We start from the raw sequence: 20102 nt of genomic DNA, 5'->3' as shown, positions 1-20102 counted from the left end.
CCGAGAAAGGGTCCACCCACGGCTTCGGTTGGGATTCTAGCGTTTCTAAGTGGACCCATAGAAGTGTTTCTTGACTCGAGACCAAGCAAATTGATCATGACATGTTTAGAAGATCTTAGATATTGTCAGACTAGGGCAAGTTTCCATTGGCGATTGTGGCCTAACGGTAGAAGGTCCCCACATATATAATCAGTCTACAGGGCGAACCCCTGTCATCAATTGAGATATCACTATCAACCACCACAACAGTCACCATGATTGCAGAAATTCACACACTTGCTGAGTACGAGGCAGAGCTGGCGAAGCCAGGCCTTGCGGTCTTGGACTTTTACTCTCCTCACTGTGGTCCTTGTCATGTAAGCACCTCCGACGCCCTGGTTGTTGACGATACTAATCGGTCCGGAAGGTAATTGCACCTCTATACAGCAAGATCGCCGAGGACCAGAGCAGCGTCCGCTTCTACAAGGTATATATCATCTTCATCGTGCGCCGTATGCCAGTTCTAATGCAGCATCTACAGGTCAACGGCCTCGACGAAGCTGGATCCGAAGTGCAGAAGAAAGCGGAAGTCACCTGGTGGCCAACCCTGGTTGTGTACAAAGATGGCAAAGAAATCTGGCGAGACCGAGTACCAAACCCTCCTTCTAGCAAGCCGTTGGAGTCGTTGGAGTACTATCTGAAGACGGTGGTTGCTTGAGTTTTTAATTGTGTTCATGTTCTCTATCAGTTTTTGAGCATTGTATTGAATTTAGTGCATTTTTTGTGATTGAATATTTATAGCAATGCATGCTAGATTAAATTTTTGACAGGGATTATTTCTGCATGTAATCCAAAGCTACTACTTCTACTTTTAGGGGCTTGTCGTGTTTGCTTTCCTTTGGGGGAACGAAGAATCAAATGATCGGGATTGTTGGTTGGGATTTTTAGTGCGACTGGCCCGATTGTCGGCGACATTTCCTTCCGGGGAAGTTGAGAATCGCGACAAGACCGAAGTTGCGCGATCAGTGCAGACAATCGGCGTCGTAAGCTGACTAACGGTATAATAGGTGGCAACACTGCGAGAGAGAGAAAGCGCTGCAAGTCGGTGCTTAGTGATCTGATTTACTCAATCGCTAGAGAGCTAAGCTACGGTATTGGGTAGTTCTCGTAGAATGGCGCAGTCAGTGCGGATCGGCGTGGACGTCGGTGGTAAGACAGCAGCCTCGTACAATGCTGTGTATATTCATGCAGGATCCGCTCACACCCGGTAGGAACAAACACCGACGCGGTGTTAATCGACTTGGGCCAGCGAGAAACAGCGTCTCGCGGCATTCTCTCATCTCACAAGGCACCAACGTCCCCCGACGTCACCACTGGCATCCAAGAAGCTATTAACACGGTCCTCCGGGACTCTCAAGTGGCTCCGGAAAATGTGGCCTCTGTCACTATTGGCACAACTGCGTTCCTGAACTCTGTGTTGGAACAAGACGCTCGCCGTCTAAGCAAGGTTGCGATTATCCGATTGTCGAAATCGTTTCTGCGCGATGTTAAGCCGTTTTCCGAGTGGCCAGCTGGACTGGCCAGTCTCATTAATGGATATGTCGGGTACATCGATGGTGGCCTCCATATTGATGGGTCTCAGGAGGCACCGGTTGTCGAATCGCAGGTCGTTCGGGAGTGTGAGAACATCAAGGCGCTGGGTTTAACGACTGTTGTCGTCGCTGGCGTTTACTCGCCCATTGATGAGGTGTTCCGACAGGAGGAGACGGTGCGGGATATTATCGCCCGCGAGATTCCGGGGGCGGATGTCGTGTGTTCGAAGCAGATCGCGAATATAGGTACGTTGGACAGTCTGCCGCATCGCAGCTCGGGCCAGCGAGGGCAATGCTAACGAGAACGGTATAGGGTTCCTGGAACGGGAAAATGCTGCTATCCTCAACGGCGCCATCTTGAGATATGCGCGCCAAACAATCCGACGCTTCCGTCGTGCGATGAAATCCCTTCATCTGCAGTGTCCGCTTTTTTTGACGCAGAATGACGGCACCATTATTGACGCGACTAGTGCAGCAAAAACACCCATCCGGACGTTCAATTCCGGAGCTACGAACTCCATGCGCGGTGCCGCATATCTTGCCGGAGAGGACCTGGCTAATAAGTCCACCATTGTCGTTGATATCGGTGGCACCACGACCGATGTTGGAGTTCTGCTTCCTTCGGGACTCCCACGTCAAGCGTCTGCTTATGTGAAAGCAGCGGGAATCAAGGTGAACTATTCCATGCCCCATTTGTATTCTGTCGGACTGGGTGGAGGATCCATTATCCGAGATGGACAGAGCGGCGCCAAGAAAGGGGCTGTCACTGTTGGTCCAGACTCCGTTGGGCATCGACTGCTCACGGAAGGTCTGGTGTTTGGTGGAAAGACTCTGACTGCAACTGATATTGCTGTTGCCGGTGGTCAGTGTGTAGTCGGTAATGCGGAATCAGTTAAGCAAGTGACTTCTGAGTTGGTTTCTGCGTCACAGACACGGATCAAACAGATCTTGGAACGGTCAATTGACCTCATGAAGACCTCGCCGGAGCCATTGCCGGTGCTCCTTGTCGGAGGAGGTGCTGTCCTGGCTCCTGCAGAGCTAGAGGGTGCATCCAAACTCATCAACCCGCCGTTCTTTGATGTGGCGAACGCGGTCGGTGCAGCATGCGCCAAGGTTGGTGGAACGGTCGATAAGATCACCAGCATCGCGAACCAGTCCATCAAGGACGCTGTTGAAGAGGCTAAGAAGGCTGCCATTGAACGAGCTATTCAAGCTGGGGCAGTGGAGGATAGCGTCTTTATTGCCGAGGTTGAATCCATGCCTATTCCGTATATTTCCAATCAGTTGAGAACTGTCGTCAAGGCAATCGGGAATTTAGATACCGAGAGGTCGATGAGCATGTTCGTTGACAATGATGATGGCCCCGTGGAGGAGGATACGATAGTTGAGAGCCCCAGGACCACCGAACACCTTGACGTGCCCGAGGTGATCCCAGTCGACCATCTTACCTACCGTCCTAATGTTGTCTTCAACGAGAAGGCTGGCCGGCACGAATGGCTTCTGACTGAAACCGATCTGAACTACATCGCAGACGGCGCGTATGTCCTCGGCTGCGGTGGCGGAGGAAGTCCAGACGCAGGCCGCATCCAATTACAGGAAATGCTCCGTCAAGGCTACAAAATCCGGTGCATTGATCATTCCGTCCTGCCGGACGAGGCGCTAGTCTACTGGGGAGGACGTATGGGATCACCGGCAACGACGGTGGAGCGACTCCAAGCCCACGAAACGGTCGATGCCATCGGCCAGCTCATGCATTACATGGGTCACAAATCCTTTGATGCCGTGATGGGCCTCGAAATCGGCGGGTCAAACGGTCTCGAAGCCTTTCAATGGGGCTCGGATCGATTCTACGACCGCCCGGTGATCGACGCGGACTTTATGGGTCGCGCAAATCCCATGATCTGGCAGACTACAATGGCCGTCTATCGGCCCGGGGAACTCACACCATGTGCAATTGACTCCGGCGATGGAAGGTCTGTCATCATGCCCCGAGCGGGTGATGATGAGATGGTCGACCGTGTGCTCCGTGCTGCTTTGACTGAAATGGGTTCCTTAGTTGGTCTATCAGCTCGCCCGACAAATGGTGCAGCTGTACGGGAATTCGCCATTTTGAATACCGTGTCACTATCATGGAGAATTGGGAGAGCCATTGCCCAAGCTGCTCAATATAGTACACTTCTCACAGTCCCCGAAGCCATCATTGCTGAAGCCGGAGGACCCCAGTCCGCCAAGGTCCTATTCCGAGGCAAGATCTCTGGAATCGAGCAAACAGTATACAAAGGCCATTCATATGGCGAGCTCATTATCACCGAAGTCCCCGTCGAGGATGATGACCAGGCCACAAACCAGAATTGCTCCCCTGCGGTTGCGCAAGGCGGGCACATCCGCATTCCGTTCAAGAATGAGAACATCTACGCTGAGCATCATGCCACCGACGGCTCCAAGAAGATCATCGCCAGCGTGCCGGACCTCATTTGCATCTTGGACAAGGAATCGGGCAAGCCGATCGGTGTGCCGGAGTATCGGTATGGCTACCAGGTGGTGGTGCTGGGATTAGCCTGCTCTCCACATTGGTCCAAGACGGAACGGGGCCTTGAGATTGGTGGACCGAAGGGCTATGGATATGATTTCGCATATGAGCCGTTGGGCGAGTATGTTGAGCCCAGGAGTGTGATTGATGAATTCAAGGAGGTTAATTAGGCCGCGCGAAACATGTCTTACTATAGAATTCCTTAATATTAGCGTCAATGAATACTTTGATTTTTTTGTTAGACAACTTCCCCACTTAAAAGACGATATGGACTTATGGAGTCATGGACTCGCGATAACTATCCGAGATCATTGAAGTGGAGAATCGGAGACGCTCATCCACAAGAGGTTTATCCGCTCGGATGGATGTTGATCCGACAATTCCTGTTTCATACATTCCAAACAATACAAACACTGAACATTCCAACGCGGACTGGACTTTGAGTCACATGATTCCTCTTCGAGGCCCCAGACCAAGGCAAACTTTTAGAGGAAAACACAATAAGTAAAAGTCGAACGAAAACAGGACATTAAGGATGAAATAAATCGTTAATAGGTCTTTGCAGTTTTTAATAAATATTTATAGCTGGGGTTAAGTCTCGTGGACATAGTATCGAACGTGTGCGATCTTGCCCTTGTGGATACTATATATATTTGGAGACTATACGCTTGATGAAGTGAGCAATAGCCTCAGCTCTCCTTGCTGCCTGGGTTTTCCATGTCTCATTGCTGGCTGTTCATCCAGTCTCTGCCTTGGCTGACAAGCAGTAGCAGTGGACACATTGCAGATCTTCTCGTATTCGACGCAAGACAGGCAGCAGTAACACATTACATGAACCGTCCATCCCCAACCTTAAGAATCCATTTCTTTTTAACTTGCACCTACACACTGATAGCCCGCACTGCTCGAATGGAGGCAGTATGAGTTGTAAGTTACTTGAAGTCTGGGTGTACTATATAGCATACTGATGAGCAATTCCCGAAGCTATTATTGAATGGGTTACGTGGCCCTTCAGGACCATCGAATTTAGAATTAACTTGTTCGGTGAGTCCGACTGTGGCAAGACTAGTTTGCTTTACCAGATGAAACTGGGAGAGTTGGTCAATACAATTCCAACGATCGGCTTCAATGTTGAGACAGTCGAGTACCCGAGAAAGTATCAATGGACCATCTGGGACATTTCCCGTGAGTGAGCCCATAGCATGCCGGTTCAAACTGTACTGGATTGTCATATCTCATTCAGTTTTCCATATCTAGTGGCAAACTAATGACAAGCTACAGTGTCTAATAGGATGTTGCATGAGAAATACATCCACCACTACCTTCAAGGGACAGACGTTGCTCTCTTTATCCACAACTGCGATCCACAACAGCTTGAGCCGATTTATGATTTTCACTACTTTCTGAACTTTGTTCATAAATATGATTGTAAACATCTGTGGATACTCCTAAACAAACAAGACACGCTGCCTCCGGAGAGCGCCCCACTGATTGTCGAAGGCCTACGGAAGAAGTATGAGAAGGAGATGGCCGGGTACGAGCATCAACTCTCATGGAGAATTTTGGATCATAAACTCAGTGCAAAAACGGGAGAAGGGGTGCAGGAAATCCTCCACCAGCTTCATTCATCTGCAAATCTTCTTTTGCGGACTCGACCAAAACCACAGCCTCAACCCCGGGCTGAGCCTGTGCGGGATTCCGAGCCAAAAGTTGTCCCAGACATACCAGAGGATACAATATCTAGTCCGAGTCAGAGCAAGCCTATTGACAATCAAACTTCACAGGGTTCTGTCAATCCCCAGGCCTTTTGGAACTCATTTGTTACTGGAGATATACCAGTGTGGGATCATCATACCCACCTCAAGGTCACCTATATTTTAGTTTTGGAGTACACGAAAAGAAAACGAAGTACGTTTGCTATGGCTGATACCATGTTTGCTCATTTAAGACGATTGCGAAACTGTCAACCAGAGAAATTTAAAAATAGGCCACATCGGTAAGCTCTCACTAGCACAGAATTTCTTCAAATGATCTCCTGCAAGGAGCCTGATATACTAAGAGCTTGTTGACAGCACAATGACGACTTTCTGGATCTTACAGCTACAGATCGCCATCAGGGACTACACGGTGAAAAAGAAACCTGGTGGTGATCCGTTGTGGACCGACTTCTACAATGTTCTGTTAAATACGCCATCTGTGATGGACCCTCGTCTTTGGAGTTCGTATTATAATACAAAGCATCTTTTTAGCCCACGGGCATGGGATTCATGGACCCCACCTGATCGTCGGCCATTGCCTGTCCTGGCATCTGCTCTTGACAAGCCTGCTAGTTTATCTCCAGCACAGGGAAGTCCCGCTAGACTGATACGATTCGCTTTTGTGTTCATCACGCAATGCGAAAATATCCGAGAATCATGCAAGGAAGATGCCATACGACAAGCAGTTGCCACACTCCAATCAACGACTATCCGCCTGCGGACTACAAACATGGCGATACCACCATATTCCGAAACACAAGCCCGGTTTTGGTTGGACATGGTCCGCGCATGTCTACGGTCATTAGACATACTCCATGAAGGTAGTAGAGAAATTCTACCATCTCAGTTGAGCTTTGACAGTTTCATATCCCTTTTTGGCCTCAAACCAACGTCCTGGAAAAGATACTATTCTCAGAGAGTATGGGACAGTCTGGCTGCCCGAGTTCAGTTTGTGCCTCCGGACAGGCGCACGTTACCAAGTGTTATCAACGTTTCGGCTGATCATCATGAGGTGGTGGCGATAGTCGGAAGGATGGGAAAGGAGGCATTAGACCCGGGTTTAGAGTCATTGGAGGATGTATTATTGACTACATACACGGAAAATGTGGAATCACATAGGGAGACTGAAGAAAGAGTCGATGTTGATGCGTTTCTTTTCTGTTGTGATGACACTATAAACCATGACAAGGGTGATTCTGATGATTAGAGGCGTGATATGTATTTAATCGCACAACACTATTGACTATGCCATGAGCATTCTGGCTTCAGATTGTGGGTCCAAGCATAGATAGTTGGCCAGAACAGAATGGGAGTCGGATTGGAAGCTAGAAAGACGCCCACAGTAATCCCACTTTTGGATGCTTGATAAATGTTCGCCGCTAAGTACTAGAATTCGAAAGGTACGAAAGTCTTGTCCCCTTTATAGTCTTTTTTTTTTTTTTTTTTTTCTTTCTTTCTCACAATTTCCGACGTACGTCTCCAGAATTTGAAACCATCTGACCAGGCAGAAGAGTTTAAGATCAAAATCAGGGAAGATCATCCTGTCGAGCAGATCTTGACTTTTTCGCTACGTTCCCGAACTACCAACAACAAGGCATCAGTAAACGATTGCTCTCCCATGTCTTTTTGAAGCTCCCAAAGAGGACTGCGGCATGGCTGTTGACGGTTATCGCCTCTACCAGCCCCTGTGATTTGAAAATGTTAGCAAAATAAGCATTGATCTTGTTATTACCTTCATAGCCTTGTTGGTATAAAACCATTTTTAGTACAGAGGTACTACTGAGAGCATTACATCCTTGATATATACATATTCCAGCGGTGGTTACCCTTAGTGTACAGCCAAGGCTAATAGAGCTTGAATTGAATGTCATATCATATATAAACCATTTAGATCCTTCCTCACAGTTCTAATGTCCCATTTAGAATGATGTTGCGGGAACTGGCACCAACAAAAATCGGATACTGTGCTCCAAGAATGAGTTTCCAGCTCTGAGAAGCTACATCCCAGACACTGATGTCACGGCGTCTGATATTGAATTCAACAGTCCTCCTTCCGCCAGGAGGGATTATGACCTTGTCAAAGCCCCGCAACTGTAGGAGTGGCTGGCCTTCAATAGGGATCTGAATATAGAGCTGTGCAATCTCCGCTGCCTCCATTTGACCAGTATTAGTTATGTCAGCCGTTGCAACCGCAATGGTGTCCCAGAGGTCAGCATTGCCGCCTGAAATCATAGGCCCAATCGGATACTCTGGGAGCTCAGATAAATCTACAGTGTATCTGACGTTGAGGTTCGAATATTTGAACGTTGTGTATGTCATACCGAACCCGAACTCGAACCGTGGAACGATGCCATTCCTATCGAATGCACGATAGTCGATAAAAACTCCCTCGGTAAAGTTATCCTGCGGGAAATACCGATCCCAGTCTGTATAGGTCACTGGATTGAGTAATGCTCCGTAGTCTGACTCATTATGGGGCACGGTATAAGGAAGTTTTCCACTTGGGCTCACGTCTCCGTATAGAATTTGGGTAATGGACTCTCCGGAGTCCTGACCAGGCAGATGTGCAAATATCACAGCCGTAACGTTCGGGTGATCTATCCATTGATCGACTAGCCGGACACCAGCATTGTGAATAATAACCACCGTATTGTTGCACTGTGAGGCAATGTCGAGGATAAGTCCGTCTGTGTAATCATCTCTTAGGGCCGGCCGATCAACCCCTTCGGACGAAGCTGCATTGACGAAAACAAGGCAGGCTTCTGCCTCCACATTAGTCACCTGTGAACCCTCGAGGTCCCAAAACAATTGTGTCTTGTCACGGCGTGCGCGGGCTTCCAAGGCCTGGAAGGGACTGCTGATATACGTGGGCGTAATTGCCGCCGAGCCACCACCGCCAATTAAAGTTCCTTTAGCAGCAATCGGAGCGAAAGGAGGGCAGTGACCTCCGGTTGGTCCAAAGCCGCATATAACACTCTTGTAATCGTGTGCCTCCAACCCCTGGGTCCAGCCATTTATCCCAGCCATTGCAAGATTAGTGTTTGCAACCTTCGCATCGTACCCGTAGATCGATAGTATACGTGGCTTGGACAATGGCAAGGCATTGCCGATGTTTTTGACCAAGACATGCCCCTGGATAGCTCCCTCGAGCAGGAGGGCCTCATCACCGGGGTCTCTGGCATCAATTACGGGATGCGGCTTTTTGTAGTCTGCGGTGATCCCAATACCAACAGGTGGAAGGTTTTGATTATCCTGACCAGAGAGATACCAAGCTGCCATAATCCTGGTAGCCATATTGTCGATCTGGGAGACTGGGACGGACCCGTTGCGCACTGCGTTTGTAAGGTTGGCACCCCAGTAGAGGTCCCCATCGGGCATGACCATGTCAAGGCCAGCCATGGCACTCGCAATACCGGTGTGCTGGGCAAACCAGTCACTCAATACGAACCCCTGAAAGTTGAGCTCGGTCTTCAAGAGCCCATTGAGGAGTTTGCTGTTATGGCACGAATAGCTGTTGTTGAGTCGCTGGTAGGCACACACTGTAAGTTGATAATAGTGTGGTTAGTAAACAATCGCCCATAGACTGCAAAGGCAGGGCATGAAAACTTACTGACACTTGCAACACCGGCGTGCACAGCGTCGGCAAACGGCCACATATAAAGTTCGTGCATAGTTCTGTCGTCCATGTTACTAGAGGAGGTCTCGACGGTTTTGTTTGTGACCGGGTCTGGACGAGGATTCCTGTGTAACTCTTGCTCATTGCCCACGAAGTGCTAAAAGGTGTTAATCAGGCTGACTTAAAACATGGCACAGAGTGACGCTGTCCCTTACCTTTGCACATGCAATAACTCCGTTGTCTTGCACACCTCGGACGGTTTCAGCTCCCAAGATACCACTGAGATATGGGTCTTTGCCGTAGCCTTCCCAATTGCGTCCTCCAAGCGAAATTCGCCCAAGAGGACCGAGAACTGGTGGACCGAGTGCCAATGTCACACCCTTTCGCCTGAACTCACCGCCGATTGCATGCGCCTGGTGATAAGCGAGGCTTTTGTTCCAGCTTGGGTCGATATTAGCAGATGATCATTTCTATCGTTTTCACAGTATATCATACCTTGATCCAATATGAATGCCAGATGGATAACCATTAACCAGCTCTGCTCCCTTGATCCCATTGGGACCATCCTGTAGACACATTCCGGGGAACCCAAGGCGATTGATCGCCGGAATATTGCCTCCACAGCCACTCGTGTCATCCGTAACCCCTGCAGTGATAGTGATCTTTTCTTCCAGAGACATACGTGCCACCAGATCTTGAGCTTTGGAAAGGGCGTAGCCCCATCCGCCAGCCCCAGTTATATTGGGAGTGGGATAAACGGGTGGGCTCTGTCCATAAAAGTAACTGTCATCCTGGAGAATGGTTGCATGGGCACCGGCCACACCAAGGAGCAACAAGCAGGCTTTGGATTGCACCATTTTGCGATCAGCTCCCAGTTGTTCTTGAAGTATAACAGAAGAGAAGCATGTTCATTTGAATTGAGACAGCGGCGTGTCTTTATACTTATGCTCGCACCCAAAACCTACACCATGACACCAGACTCCATCGCACGACACGCTCGCTAACATATTTAGTGCGGAGATTAACCGAAACATAGTTGCTCTATTAACTCAACGAGACTCCATTAGAGCCGGTAGGGAGGAGAAATAAGCCATTGGCGCGGAGATATATCGGCAGCTTGAGTGGTTGTCCTTGCAATTCGGAAGGGCAGAATACGAGGTCCCGCACGGAGAGAACGTTCTTTATTGGGTTTACAAATGCCAAGCGAGTGCACCGAAAAGTCCATTATTACATAGCAGGTGCTACCCCATATGTTTTTTGAATGCGAGAAAACCTTGATATCTGTTCACTTCTAGGACGTAGCGGGTTATATCCCTGAAATCTCATTATCAATACAGACGGCTCTTGAACACATCATTCCTTCTAGGAGGAACCTCGGGTCTCTGCTGTAATTTCAATTTGCTTAGATAATTGAACTTCATTATTTTGCAGTTTTTCTTTTTTTGCGGGGACACCCTGGGGTACTCCACGATTCCAGCGTATGTATTGGAAGAGCTAAGGGCACGAGCCCTTTGACGTATGTGGGGGAGATCCATTGCTCTCCACAATGTAAAATTTGGGGTACCAAGAAATGCAGCATAGAATGAGGGATTATAGTGGACAATAGTCGACAGGAATGTTATTGCTCGCCAGTGGTCATCAGGAACCTAGGGTTATTGTATGGTGTGTTGTGGTAATTCAGCATATTATAGTAAAACATGGTCCACATCCACCTTGGACACGAAACAAGTTAGCCGTGGCGCTCGTATGGATACCAATGAGAGGGTCCTTACGCCCCACAAATAGCAATGATTCGTCAATCGTACTCGCGCTAATGCAGGTTGCTTATGCTTATCCATTTTCTGGACCATGGCTAAGATTTGGATCAAGGTATCACCGCCCCGTCTGGAGTTTGACCCATCCCACTTGAACATAGACAATTTCTGCTACCTAGGTAGTCTGCAGTGCGGTTAACAAATTTTAAGCCATACTTCCGTCGTATGGATAGACAAATCAGGCCCTTACCCCAACTCGTACGAATGGGTTTACCCAAGTGTGGGGTTTACCTATCAGCGAACTGAGCTAGAACAACCGGGCTTTCTGTCGAAGGACCTGGAAGCGATGGGCTCCGGCTCCCTTGATCCAGTAACCTTCTTCATGCCGGTCTTCCACTACTGGAGAAGTGAAATGTCGTAACCGCCTGGAGTCAGGTATGCAATACATGCGGTTCGCTCATTACCTAATGTTAGCAATGGAGCCCTCCTGTAGGTGGACTAGATTTTGTTTAGTCCGTTGACGTGGTCGTTTTGGCGGGTGACCACGACCATGTTAATTATCAAATCGATTGTTGCTTTGGTTATAGACCTGTCTATAGACGACCTTGGACTGAAGGGTACTGTTCATAGTCCATATACATCGTGGGTGATTTTCTATGGTTTGGTCAGGGCTATTCCCTTTGGGGTGGGAATTGCGATACTGGTCTCATTTCCTGTTGATGCCTATCACGACATAGCCTGGTCGAGTTTTCTTCTCGCATTTTTAGTAGGGGCATGGATCGGTGGATGATATCTTCATATGTAGACTTGGCACCATGACAGAACCAATTGAATCCAAGTTTGTACCCGAAGGTGGAATGCGCGATGTTGAGCCATTTAATCGGGACATTGGTCCTCGAGTAGTCTACGGCTAAGCCTATGCCCGACAATCTAAGGCAGAAGTTGACATTATCTCTGATCTCAAGGGTACAATACATTAGTATGAGTGTATCTGGGCAAAACCCCCTTAGTAGTGTCTTCACTGCATGGGTACGGTAAGAAAATGCCACTCGGTACGTCCATAATCTTGATTGCTAGAGAGCGGTATGTAAATAGAAATGTATCTGTATCTCCTTTCCTCATGGATTGCACTGGCGCCCTATTATAAACATGACCGAGGCAAAGAAACTGAAACTCGTGTAGAGACAAGTATATATACACGAACTGTATACTAAGACAAGGATCTAGATCTATATCTAGGAGCATTTAGATGTTATAAATCTACGGTGAATTCATTGGCCACCTAGACTTAGGGACTAGGGACATAGCTGTGGCGTGGGGAAACGAGAGAATTTGCGTATCATGGTGAAGCCTGGTTTCGTTGTTCTCTGTAATCCTCTACCTAAGCTTGACTCTGTCCAGATAGCTCCTGTCGACATAGAAAATGTTCGGATACCTAACGCATTTTTATAGGGTACTTTTGTAGTGCTATCTCCCGTTGACAGCTCCTTAGGAGTCATCCAGCTACTTGGGTCGGCAAGGTCCGGAGTCACATTTTGATACGCAAATGGCTATCTGGTCCACGGGCAAATGGAGTATCCTGGAAAGTCTTAGCTTGTTATTAATAGATTCCCCAGCTTGTTGATTTTGGTCATTGAAGAAAAGAATATGATGGAGCTGATATTTTTGCTACTTTTGTGTTACTTTCTAGGAATAGTTTTATATACGGCGTTAAGCCTACTTAAGCCATTCTGTATGTATAAGGCCTAATTAGGAAGTAGTTTTAAGATAGCCCTATAACCTACGGGGGACCCACAGAATTTTCGGCCAACAATTCAATATGCTTATGGGTCCACCATTATCTTACTCCTCTCCTGACAGCTTGAAAGACAGACGAACATCTCAAGGTTGGGTTGGGCACACGGTTCGAGCGAGTCTTGTGCAGGGGTTCGTGGTGTTTCCGGTCGGAGCCCTCCAACGTCGGCGGTCATACCCTTGCGTAGGCAGCCTCGGGGGGTATGTAGAGTAAGTAGCAGACAAAAGGCGTAGGCTTGCGCCATCTTCTCAACTGATCGGTTGGTTTTTGGCAGGCTGTTCGCCTTAAGGCTAATGCAAGGTGTCTGATACAACCGCACGCCAGCGTCCCCAGTTTCTTTGTCGCTTTCAGCGATCATCTTTTGGCTTGTTCTACTTTACAAAGGAAGGAATCCAATTTGCAACGATCCCTGCATTACAGTACGATGTGGAATATGGGCCGATATCTCCACCCCTGTGCAAGTTATGGTTGATACCTATGATATCTGATGAGGACTCTATAATCTAACCGTCTCATATCGTTCGTACTTAACTTCTAAAAGCTAATCCATTCTTGTATAATCCGGCTCTACTCACAATGCCCTTACTCATCCACAGCGAGTCATGGCTTTGAGGAGCAGAGGAATTCAGGGGTCAGAGACTGTTTCCCCACACCATCGACTATCATGCCTATGAAAATCCGTGTCGCGTATTAAATTCCATGCCAAGAACGCAAAATATTTCGGATGGGTTTCGAGATGTCGACATGAAGGCGATGGCTACCGCGGTCGACTTCATGGCCTGGTGGTTAGATGGTCATTCCAAAGATGTCCCTAAAGAAAAGAAAGTTCTGGGTATGTCGGAATACCAGATACCCGATATCCTGTTCTTTTGTTTGCAGCAAGCAAAGCTGGATGGACGGTACGAATCCGAATTTTGTTTCTGAGGCTTCACATGCAGCTAATTCCTAATGCCTAAGACATTCTGGGTTTCACCACAGAACCCGCCTGATCAGGATTTGTACTTGCTACGTGAGGCGAGAGTGAATCTTGTTCTCTACATGGATTCAATGGAGCCGGTTGTCAAAGGCATCCAGCAGCTTGACTCCATATTTCAGATATTTTATATGCCGATACCATCGCTGGATGAACTACTGAATGGTCAATCCCCTCAATACCCTTTTGATGTTTTGTTTACGGATGTCAAAGACGAAAGATGTCTTATTATGCACACGTCTGGGCTATAGGCATAGTCAGCCCCACTTAAAGCCTGCTATATAGTCTCTGACCAGGGGTGTCAATCTAGGCCTCCCAAAGATTGTGTACTATACACATACTGCACTTGCCTGTATTGATTCTGACCGGAATGTCCCTGCCCCGGAAGGATGTCGGCCACAGAATGCTAAACAGTTTGATTTTTCCCACCCGGGCGATTCTACTGTTGCTTCCCGCCATTTCATGTAGGAATCTTCCCTTGAGATTACTTTGCTTTCTATGATTATATAACTAACGAAGAGAAGCTGGCTGATACAATGGCATTCATGGTCATCCCCACTTTCTCCACGACCGCTACTGCCGTTTGGGGTCCCTCTATTATGCCACCCAGCGGTCAGCTAGTGAGCTCCATTATGAATCAGACGACAGTTAGAGCCCTTTATATCCCGTCATCTACTATTGAGCAGTGTTGGAAATGCGACCCAGATGCGCGCAAGAAGGCAGAGGAATTCGACTGTGTGCTCTTTGGCGGCGGACCTCTAGCTCCAACTGTCGGGCAGAAACTCAGCGAATTGACTGACCTTTGTCAAATGTACGGCTCTATTGAGAGCGGCCAGATCCCGACGCTTGTTCCCCAGCCCGGAGAATGGCAGTACCTTGAGTCCAATCCTGCCGAAGAATGTGATATGCAGGAGGTAGAGAAGGACTCCGGTCTTTATGAGCTGGTGCTGCATCAGGATGATAAATTCCGTGGGCGGCGCACTCTTTGACATACATTCCCGGATGTGAAGGAATAGCGCACCAAGGATCTATTCACTCCTCAGCCTACAAAGCCAGGCCTGTGGCAGTTCCACTCTCGCACTGTTGATCTCATCGCGCTAGGGACTAGTGCTAAAGTGTTTCCTGTTCCCATGGAGACGGCTCTACAAGGAAATCCTAATATCGCTTGCGCGCTAGTCGTTGGAAATGCCCGCCCAGTGATTGTCCTTATAATCAAGCCAGCACAGTCCATGGGCGATGTGAGCAAAGAGGAATTTATTGGCAAGATATGGCCCTCGGTTGTAGAAGCCAACGTCGCTGCACCCACCCAAGGCAATATCTCGCGATCTGGTGTCCTCCTCACAGATCCTGCTGTTGGTTTTACAAGAACCTCAAAAGGCACCATTGCACACAAGAAGTCCGAGGCTCTTTACACGGCAGCTATTGATGCGGTGTTCCGGGACGGCATTATCAGCGATAACAAATCGACTAGTGCCTTTTGAAACCAGTAAACAAAGAGATTAATTCAATGAGTTATTCACGCGATCTGCTTGAACACTGAGAAGCTCCTCGAAGATGGCCATGATCTCCTTCTTTGCTGCGCAATCTGTGGAATCGCTCAGTGTGGTGGATCTAGTTAGCCTGAGCTCCAAGGCTCTTTTTTAGATCATAGATCCTTTTTCTCTCTGGCCACTACGCTTTCTCTGTCTTCTCTGGTTCCAATTTCTTTACGCACTTGGTTTTCCTTCCACACTATCTTGAATTAACCTTTCAAGTTTCTTCTCGATTTCATTCCCTGTCTGTAGGTTTTCATAAGTTTGTATGCTAACCCTGGAGGCTCGCTCGTAAGATAGTTGCGGATCGACCGATCACAGTTCAATGAGAAAATTGTCAATACCTCTAGTCTCCAGTATGCTGAGGCCATCAGGAAAGTGCAATATAATAATATGGGTGTTTCTGAGCAATACCCTGTTATCCATATTTTGACAGGATGAGCATGGTAAGGATATGCCACTGTATACGAACGCACCTGGTCGAACTGTGCACGACTTATGTCATGGAGCCAACGCTATTCACACTAGATCTCATTATATCGGTTATGCCTAACCAAACATAAATGCATAGAGACTTGTATTCACTTTTCCAATCTCTTAACTTAGATATTACAAAACCTTATTACTACATTTTGTGATGTGATATTTTACATTTCAGCCATTGCAGTCACCTCAGCGGATGACTCTGCTTTACCCATCGCCAGCCGTTCAGCCGCCTCCCGACTATAGGTAGGGCCCTTATAAGTCCTCATACCTTGGAACAACCACCAAATGCCGACAAGGGTCATAAGACCGACGGTAATAACACTTGTGTAGTTCATATTCTGAACAGTCACGGGCAAGGTAAAGGGGAAGCAGAAGAACACCACTGTGACAGCGATATAGAGTACCGCGAGGATATTAACCACATATCCAATGTTGTGGGGCATTGCGAAGGGTCCCAGGACCACACTTCGTCGCCGGGATAGAATATGCGGAATAATAGCACCAGCGTAAGAGAGCGTGCTCAAAACAATAAAGGACGAGATCAAGGCTTGGAAGGCGGTGGTGCTGCCAACGTAAACACAGCCCAGGCAGGAAACCATCACTGCCATGGCCACTGTGGCATTGACTGGACAATCCAACGTGGGGTGCACCTGGCCAAAGAACGAGGGAAAGGGGGTGGCATTATCGCGCGCAAGTGACCACCACATCCGACCACCGGTTGTCAGGGTTCCCACCAGGGTGGGAAATGTGGCTAGGAAAAGCAGGGCGATAAGGCCTACTGCCCCCGCCGTAGAACCCGTTGCCTGTAGGTAGATCTCGGCAACGGGAAAGTAATTGACGTTGGTGTTGAAAACGGCGTCAATATCATTGATACCGTAGAAGAGCGCAATGAGATACACGAATGCGGTGAGAAATGCTGTCAGAAGTTGCAGCATAATGCCCTGTGGGACCTTTCTCTCGGGCTGGGGAACTGGGTGTCAGGTGTTGTTAGTATAACCTGGGGACAGAGAAGCAGACGATAGCGGAATGGAGAAGCCCGGACATGGATATACGTACCCTCTTCGGATAAGTGGCTGATACAGTCCGGAGTACCGACCGCAAAGGCAGCATTCAAGAGTCCAGAGAGAAAACAGATGCCGTCGGACCAGCCGCCAGTCTCATTATAGTAGGTTCTCCAGACTTGAGCATTGCTGGCGCGTCGGCCACGGGGCATCACGGCCAACACGACAATGGTTATAAACAAACCACCCATGGACAGCACCAGTGAAATCCGGTTGATGAGAGGAAGGTACCGGTTTCCCAAGCATACAATAGCACAGCACATCCATAGTACTATCAAGAAGACAATGAAAGGTTGCCAGCTATGCCACTCTACACCCGGATGCCGTAGGAGATACATGGCAACTGCCTCATTGCCAAGTACCGAGCTCATCGAAGCTGCCGACAGCAACCAGGCGCAGGCATTGAGGTAGCCCGTGAAAAAGCCTGCAGCGCGACCATACTTACCTGCGACAACGGACGACCAATGATAGACACCACCCGCCGAGGGGATTGCCGAGGCTAACTCAGAGAGAGAGGCGGAAATGCATGCATAGAAGACAGTGACCAGGATGAGTCCATATAAGACGGCCATAGGGCCACCATTGTACAGTGCAGTCACGATAGTTCCTCCAGTAGCCGCCCAGGAACTGTTATCAATTTGCCATCTTGGTTAGGATCGTCGACTTCCGAAACATAAGCAGGGGAAGGCAGAGAACGCAGCCCACACACATACTTTGCAATAATAATTCCCAGACTGGTCAAACTAAATAATCCGAACCCACGAACCAGTTCTTGCTTATGACCCAAAGCCGCTTCAAGGCGTGCTTCATCAACTTGGATGTTTCCCTTACTAGCGCGACTAGCGCTGCCTGGAGCCTGCTCCATTTTTAGATCACCAAAAATCCAGGTAATAAAAACGACAACAGGTAAGCAAGGAATAAATCAAAAGGAAAAAAATATAAAAAGCAAAAATGGGAAAGCTCTGCCAGGAATTTGAAATAGTAAGCAAAAAGATAGGGAAAGAATCGAAAAATATTGCGTAAGTTTCCGATAGTTGCAGCGGTGGGACAAGATGCATGGATATAAAATTGGCGCAGACACGCTAAGACACACGTTGCGTTTCCCTTGACCCCCACCCACACTAAGCATCGTGCGCAAGTCTCGTTGTCGCTGTTGATTCGATCGCATGAAGGCTTAGCGTCTTGACCTGCTCTCTTCTGCATACCATGCAAGGATATGAATCCTGAAATTATGCCCGAACTACAGACCGGTACTGGGATACGGCATTAGTATCTCAGAATGTGAAGTGTCCTGCATGTTGGGAACATTAATTCCGCGGGTTGATTGGTGTACCGAATCGTCGGGGCCTAACAGACTATTACTATTACTATGGACGAAATAATAAGCTTATAGACCCAGCGAGCGCCGCTGACCCGCTGCCGTTTATGTAAATATTTGACCTCACCTATGCCCGGTTGCTGCCGGCCCCTCAACACATACCTAGGGATCGCATCCGATCTACTATGGGAGATGTTTCACCCACTCCACGCCAGCTCTTGGTAGAAGCAGTTGTCTTCTGGAGTATAGGTGTGGTGATTTGGATTGGGAGAATGTAGGTTGATCGGTGTTGGCCTCCTTTCTCACGTATTCAGGAGCTGAGAAGGACAACCAGTGTCGCTCGAAGTATATCCAATGGAGGCATCCGGAATCTTCAAGGTGCGCACTGGACCTGCAAACCCACAGGATGGCGCGAATGTTCAGGCCATTGAGTGCTCTTCATACAAAATACTAACAACATGGTAGTGGATGACTACATTATGAGTGTCACTTTTGTATGTGTGTCATTTTTTCTCTACCAGTTTTACGGCCTGGATATACAGCGGGGAATTCACGCGACTGACTGACTCGTCAGGGTATCTACACGACACTTCTGGTTCTCATCAATATATCATCCCATTACAACACCAACCTTTTCCCCTCCGAACAACTCCCGCTGATATTGGCCGACCCCAAGGACGTGGCGAATCGGGTATATGGCAGCAAAATCGTGATTGGCCTAGAACAATGCATGCTCCTATCGACATGGGGTGTCAAGACATGTCTCGTTGCCATGTATTGGAAGTTGACGAAGATGTTGAGCTGGCATCTCTTCGTTAAAATCCTGGCCGGCTATGTCGTCCTGGGGTTCGTTGTCATTGAGATTACCTACTTTGCCGTGTATTGTCGACCTTTCTCGGAATACTGGGCTGTACCACCCCAGAACCCACAGTGCGCAACCTACCAACATTATTCCATCACACAGGCGGTTTTCAACCTCTCGTCGGATGCGTGCATGTTGCTAATCCCGATTCCCCTACTGAAAGGGACGCAGATGCCGCTGCGCAAGAAGATTCTCCTCGTCAGCGTCCTCGGTCTAGGAGTGTTTGTGATGATCGCCGCCATCCTAAACAAATATTTTAATTTCCACTCGCCGCTCACAACTATCTATCAGCTCTGGTATATTCGCGAGGCTAGCACCGCCATCTATGTGGCCAACCTCATGTGCTGGTGGCCCTTACTACGCAAGGTTTTCGGCAAGGCCTTGACACAGTATCATGGCACATACACCACGAAGAACGGAAATCGATCACATCCCACCGGTGTTCTTTCGAGGGAAACTGGCTCCACAAAGCCTTCTGCTGATCGGCAATACTTGGCACCATCGAGCTCTAAACGATGGTGGCAGTCCAAGGGCCTTGGCGAGTCCTCCTCTCAGATGCTTACGACATCAACCAGCCAAGAAGCGATCAACCTACCTGTTCTTGACCCTCAACCGGAAGGGCAATTGGAGATATGGCGTAAAGTGGACTATAATATAGAAGAAAGCTATGAGGCAAAGAAATAAACATCACCTTTCTCAGTTCTCCACACAACTTTTCTGAAAATATGGTATGATAGCTCTATACCTCTCAACCTGATAGTTAGGAAGCAGTAAACCTGTACGGAGTACTCCGTCCATAGGAGAAAAAAAAATAAAAATAAAAATCAAGTAGTAGAATGATGATCTT

General features: G+C 48.2%; 7 protein-coding genes across 7 annotated transcripts; 5 read left to right on the top strand and 2 right to left on the bottom strand.

Moving 5' to 3' along the window:
- Positions 1 to 254: 254 nt before the first annotated feature.
- Positions 255 to 697, top strand: BDV27DRAFT_159067 (thioredoxin family protein; the record flags this gene model as incomplete). Its single annotated transcript, XM_032072814.1, has 3 exons — positions 255 to 356; positions 407 to 466; positions 521 to 697. The coding sequence occupies 3 exons, from the start codon at positions 255 to 257 to the stop codon at positions 695 to 697; spliced, it is 339 nt and encodes a 112-aa protein (XP_031926243.1).
- Positions 698 to 1151: 454 nt separating this feature from the next.
- BDV27DRAFT_146341 (uncharacterized protein) lies at positions 1152 to 4609 on the top strand (the record flags this gene model as incomplete). Its single annotated transcript, XM_032070569.1, has 4 exons — positions 1152 to 1188; positions 1251 to 1817; positions 1885 to 4262; positions 4607 to 4609. The coding sequence occupies 4 exons, from the start codon at positions 1152 to 1154 to the stop codon at positions 4607 to 4609; spliced, it is 2985 nt and encodes a 994-aa protein (XP_031926242.1).
- Positions 4610 to 5021: 412 nt separating this feature from the next.
- Positions 5022 to 7065, top strand: BDV27DRAFT_159065 (uncharacterized protein; the record flags this gene model as incomplete). The annotated part of the gene is made up of 4 exons (XM_032072813.1): positions 5022 to 5028; positions 5086 to 5286; positions 5383 to 6097; positions 6174 to 7065. 4 exons carry the CDS (start codon positions 5022 to 5024, stop codon positions 7063 to 7065), a joined length of 1815 nt encoding a protein of 604 aa, XP_031926241.1.
- Positions 7066 to 7757: 692 nt separating this feature from the next.
- On the bottom strand, positions 7758 to 10331 carry BDV27DRAFT_146339 (beta-glucosidase; the record flags this gene model as incomplete). Its single annotated transcript, XM_032070568.1, has 4 exons — positions 7758 to 9397; positions 9469 to 9631; positions 9690 to 9915; positions 9970 to 10331. The coding sequence occupies 4 exons, from the start codon at positions 10329 to 10331 to the stop codon at positions 7758 to 7760; spliced, it is 2391 nt and encodes a 796-aa protein (XP_031926240.1).
- A 2716-nt stretch (positions 10332 to 13047) lies between these two features.
- BDV27DRAFT_146338 (uncharacterized protein) lies at positions 13048 to 15477 on the top strand (the record flags this gene model as incomplete). The annotated part of the gene is made up of 5 exons (XM_032070567.1): positions 13048 to 13114; positions 13637 to 13816; positions 13846 to 13922; positions 14518 to 14940; positions 15013 to 15477. 5 exons carry the CDS (start codon positions 13048 to 13050, stop codon positions 15475 to 15477), a joined length of 1212 nt encoding a protein of 403 aa, XP_031926239.1.
- Positions 15478 to 16162: 685 nt separating this feature from the next.
- BDV27DRAFT_165644 (amino acid/polyamine transporter I) lies at positions 16163 to 17959 on the bottom strand. Its single transcript, XM_032073987.1, has 3 exons — positions 17789 to 17959; positions 17071 to 17702; positions 16163 to 16984 (listed from the first exon to the last, which is right to left on the bottom strand). Exons 1-3 carry the CDS (start codon positions 17938 to 17940, stop codon positions 16176 to 16178), a joined length of 1593 nt encoding a protein of 530 aa, XP_031926238.1. The 5' UTR covers positions 17941 to 17959; the 3' UTR covers positions 16163 to 16175.
- Positions 17960 to 18851: 892 nt separating this feature from the next.
- On the top strand, positions 18852 to 19939 carry BDV27DRAFT_165641 (uncharacterized protein; the record flags this gene model as incomplete). Its single annotated transcript, XM_032073986.1, has 2 exons — positions 18852 to 18887; positions 18968 to 19939. 2 exons carry the CDS (start codon positions 18852 to 18854, stop codon positions 19937 to 19939), a joined length of 1008 nt encoding a protein of 335 aa, XP_031926237.1.
- Between the last annotated feature and the right edge of the window lie 163 nt (positions 19940 to 20102).

Source organism: Aspergillus caelatus (genome assembly GCF_009193585.1).
Source record: "Aspergillus caelatus strain CBS 763.97 unplaced genomic scaffold BDV27scaffold_121, whole genome shotgun sequence".
Lineage (NCBI taxonomy): Eukaryota > Fungi > Ascomycota > Eurotiomycetes > Eurotiales > Aspergillaceae > Aspergillus > Aspergillus caelatus.
Note: the sequence above shows the minus strand (reverse complement) of the source record. Positions and strands in the feature narration are given on the sequence as shown.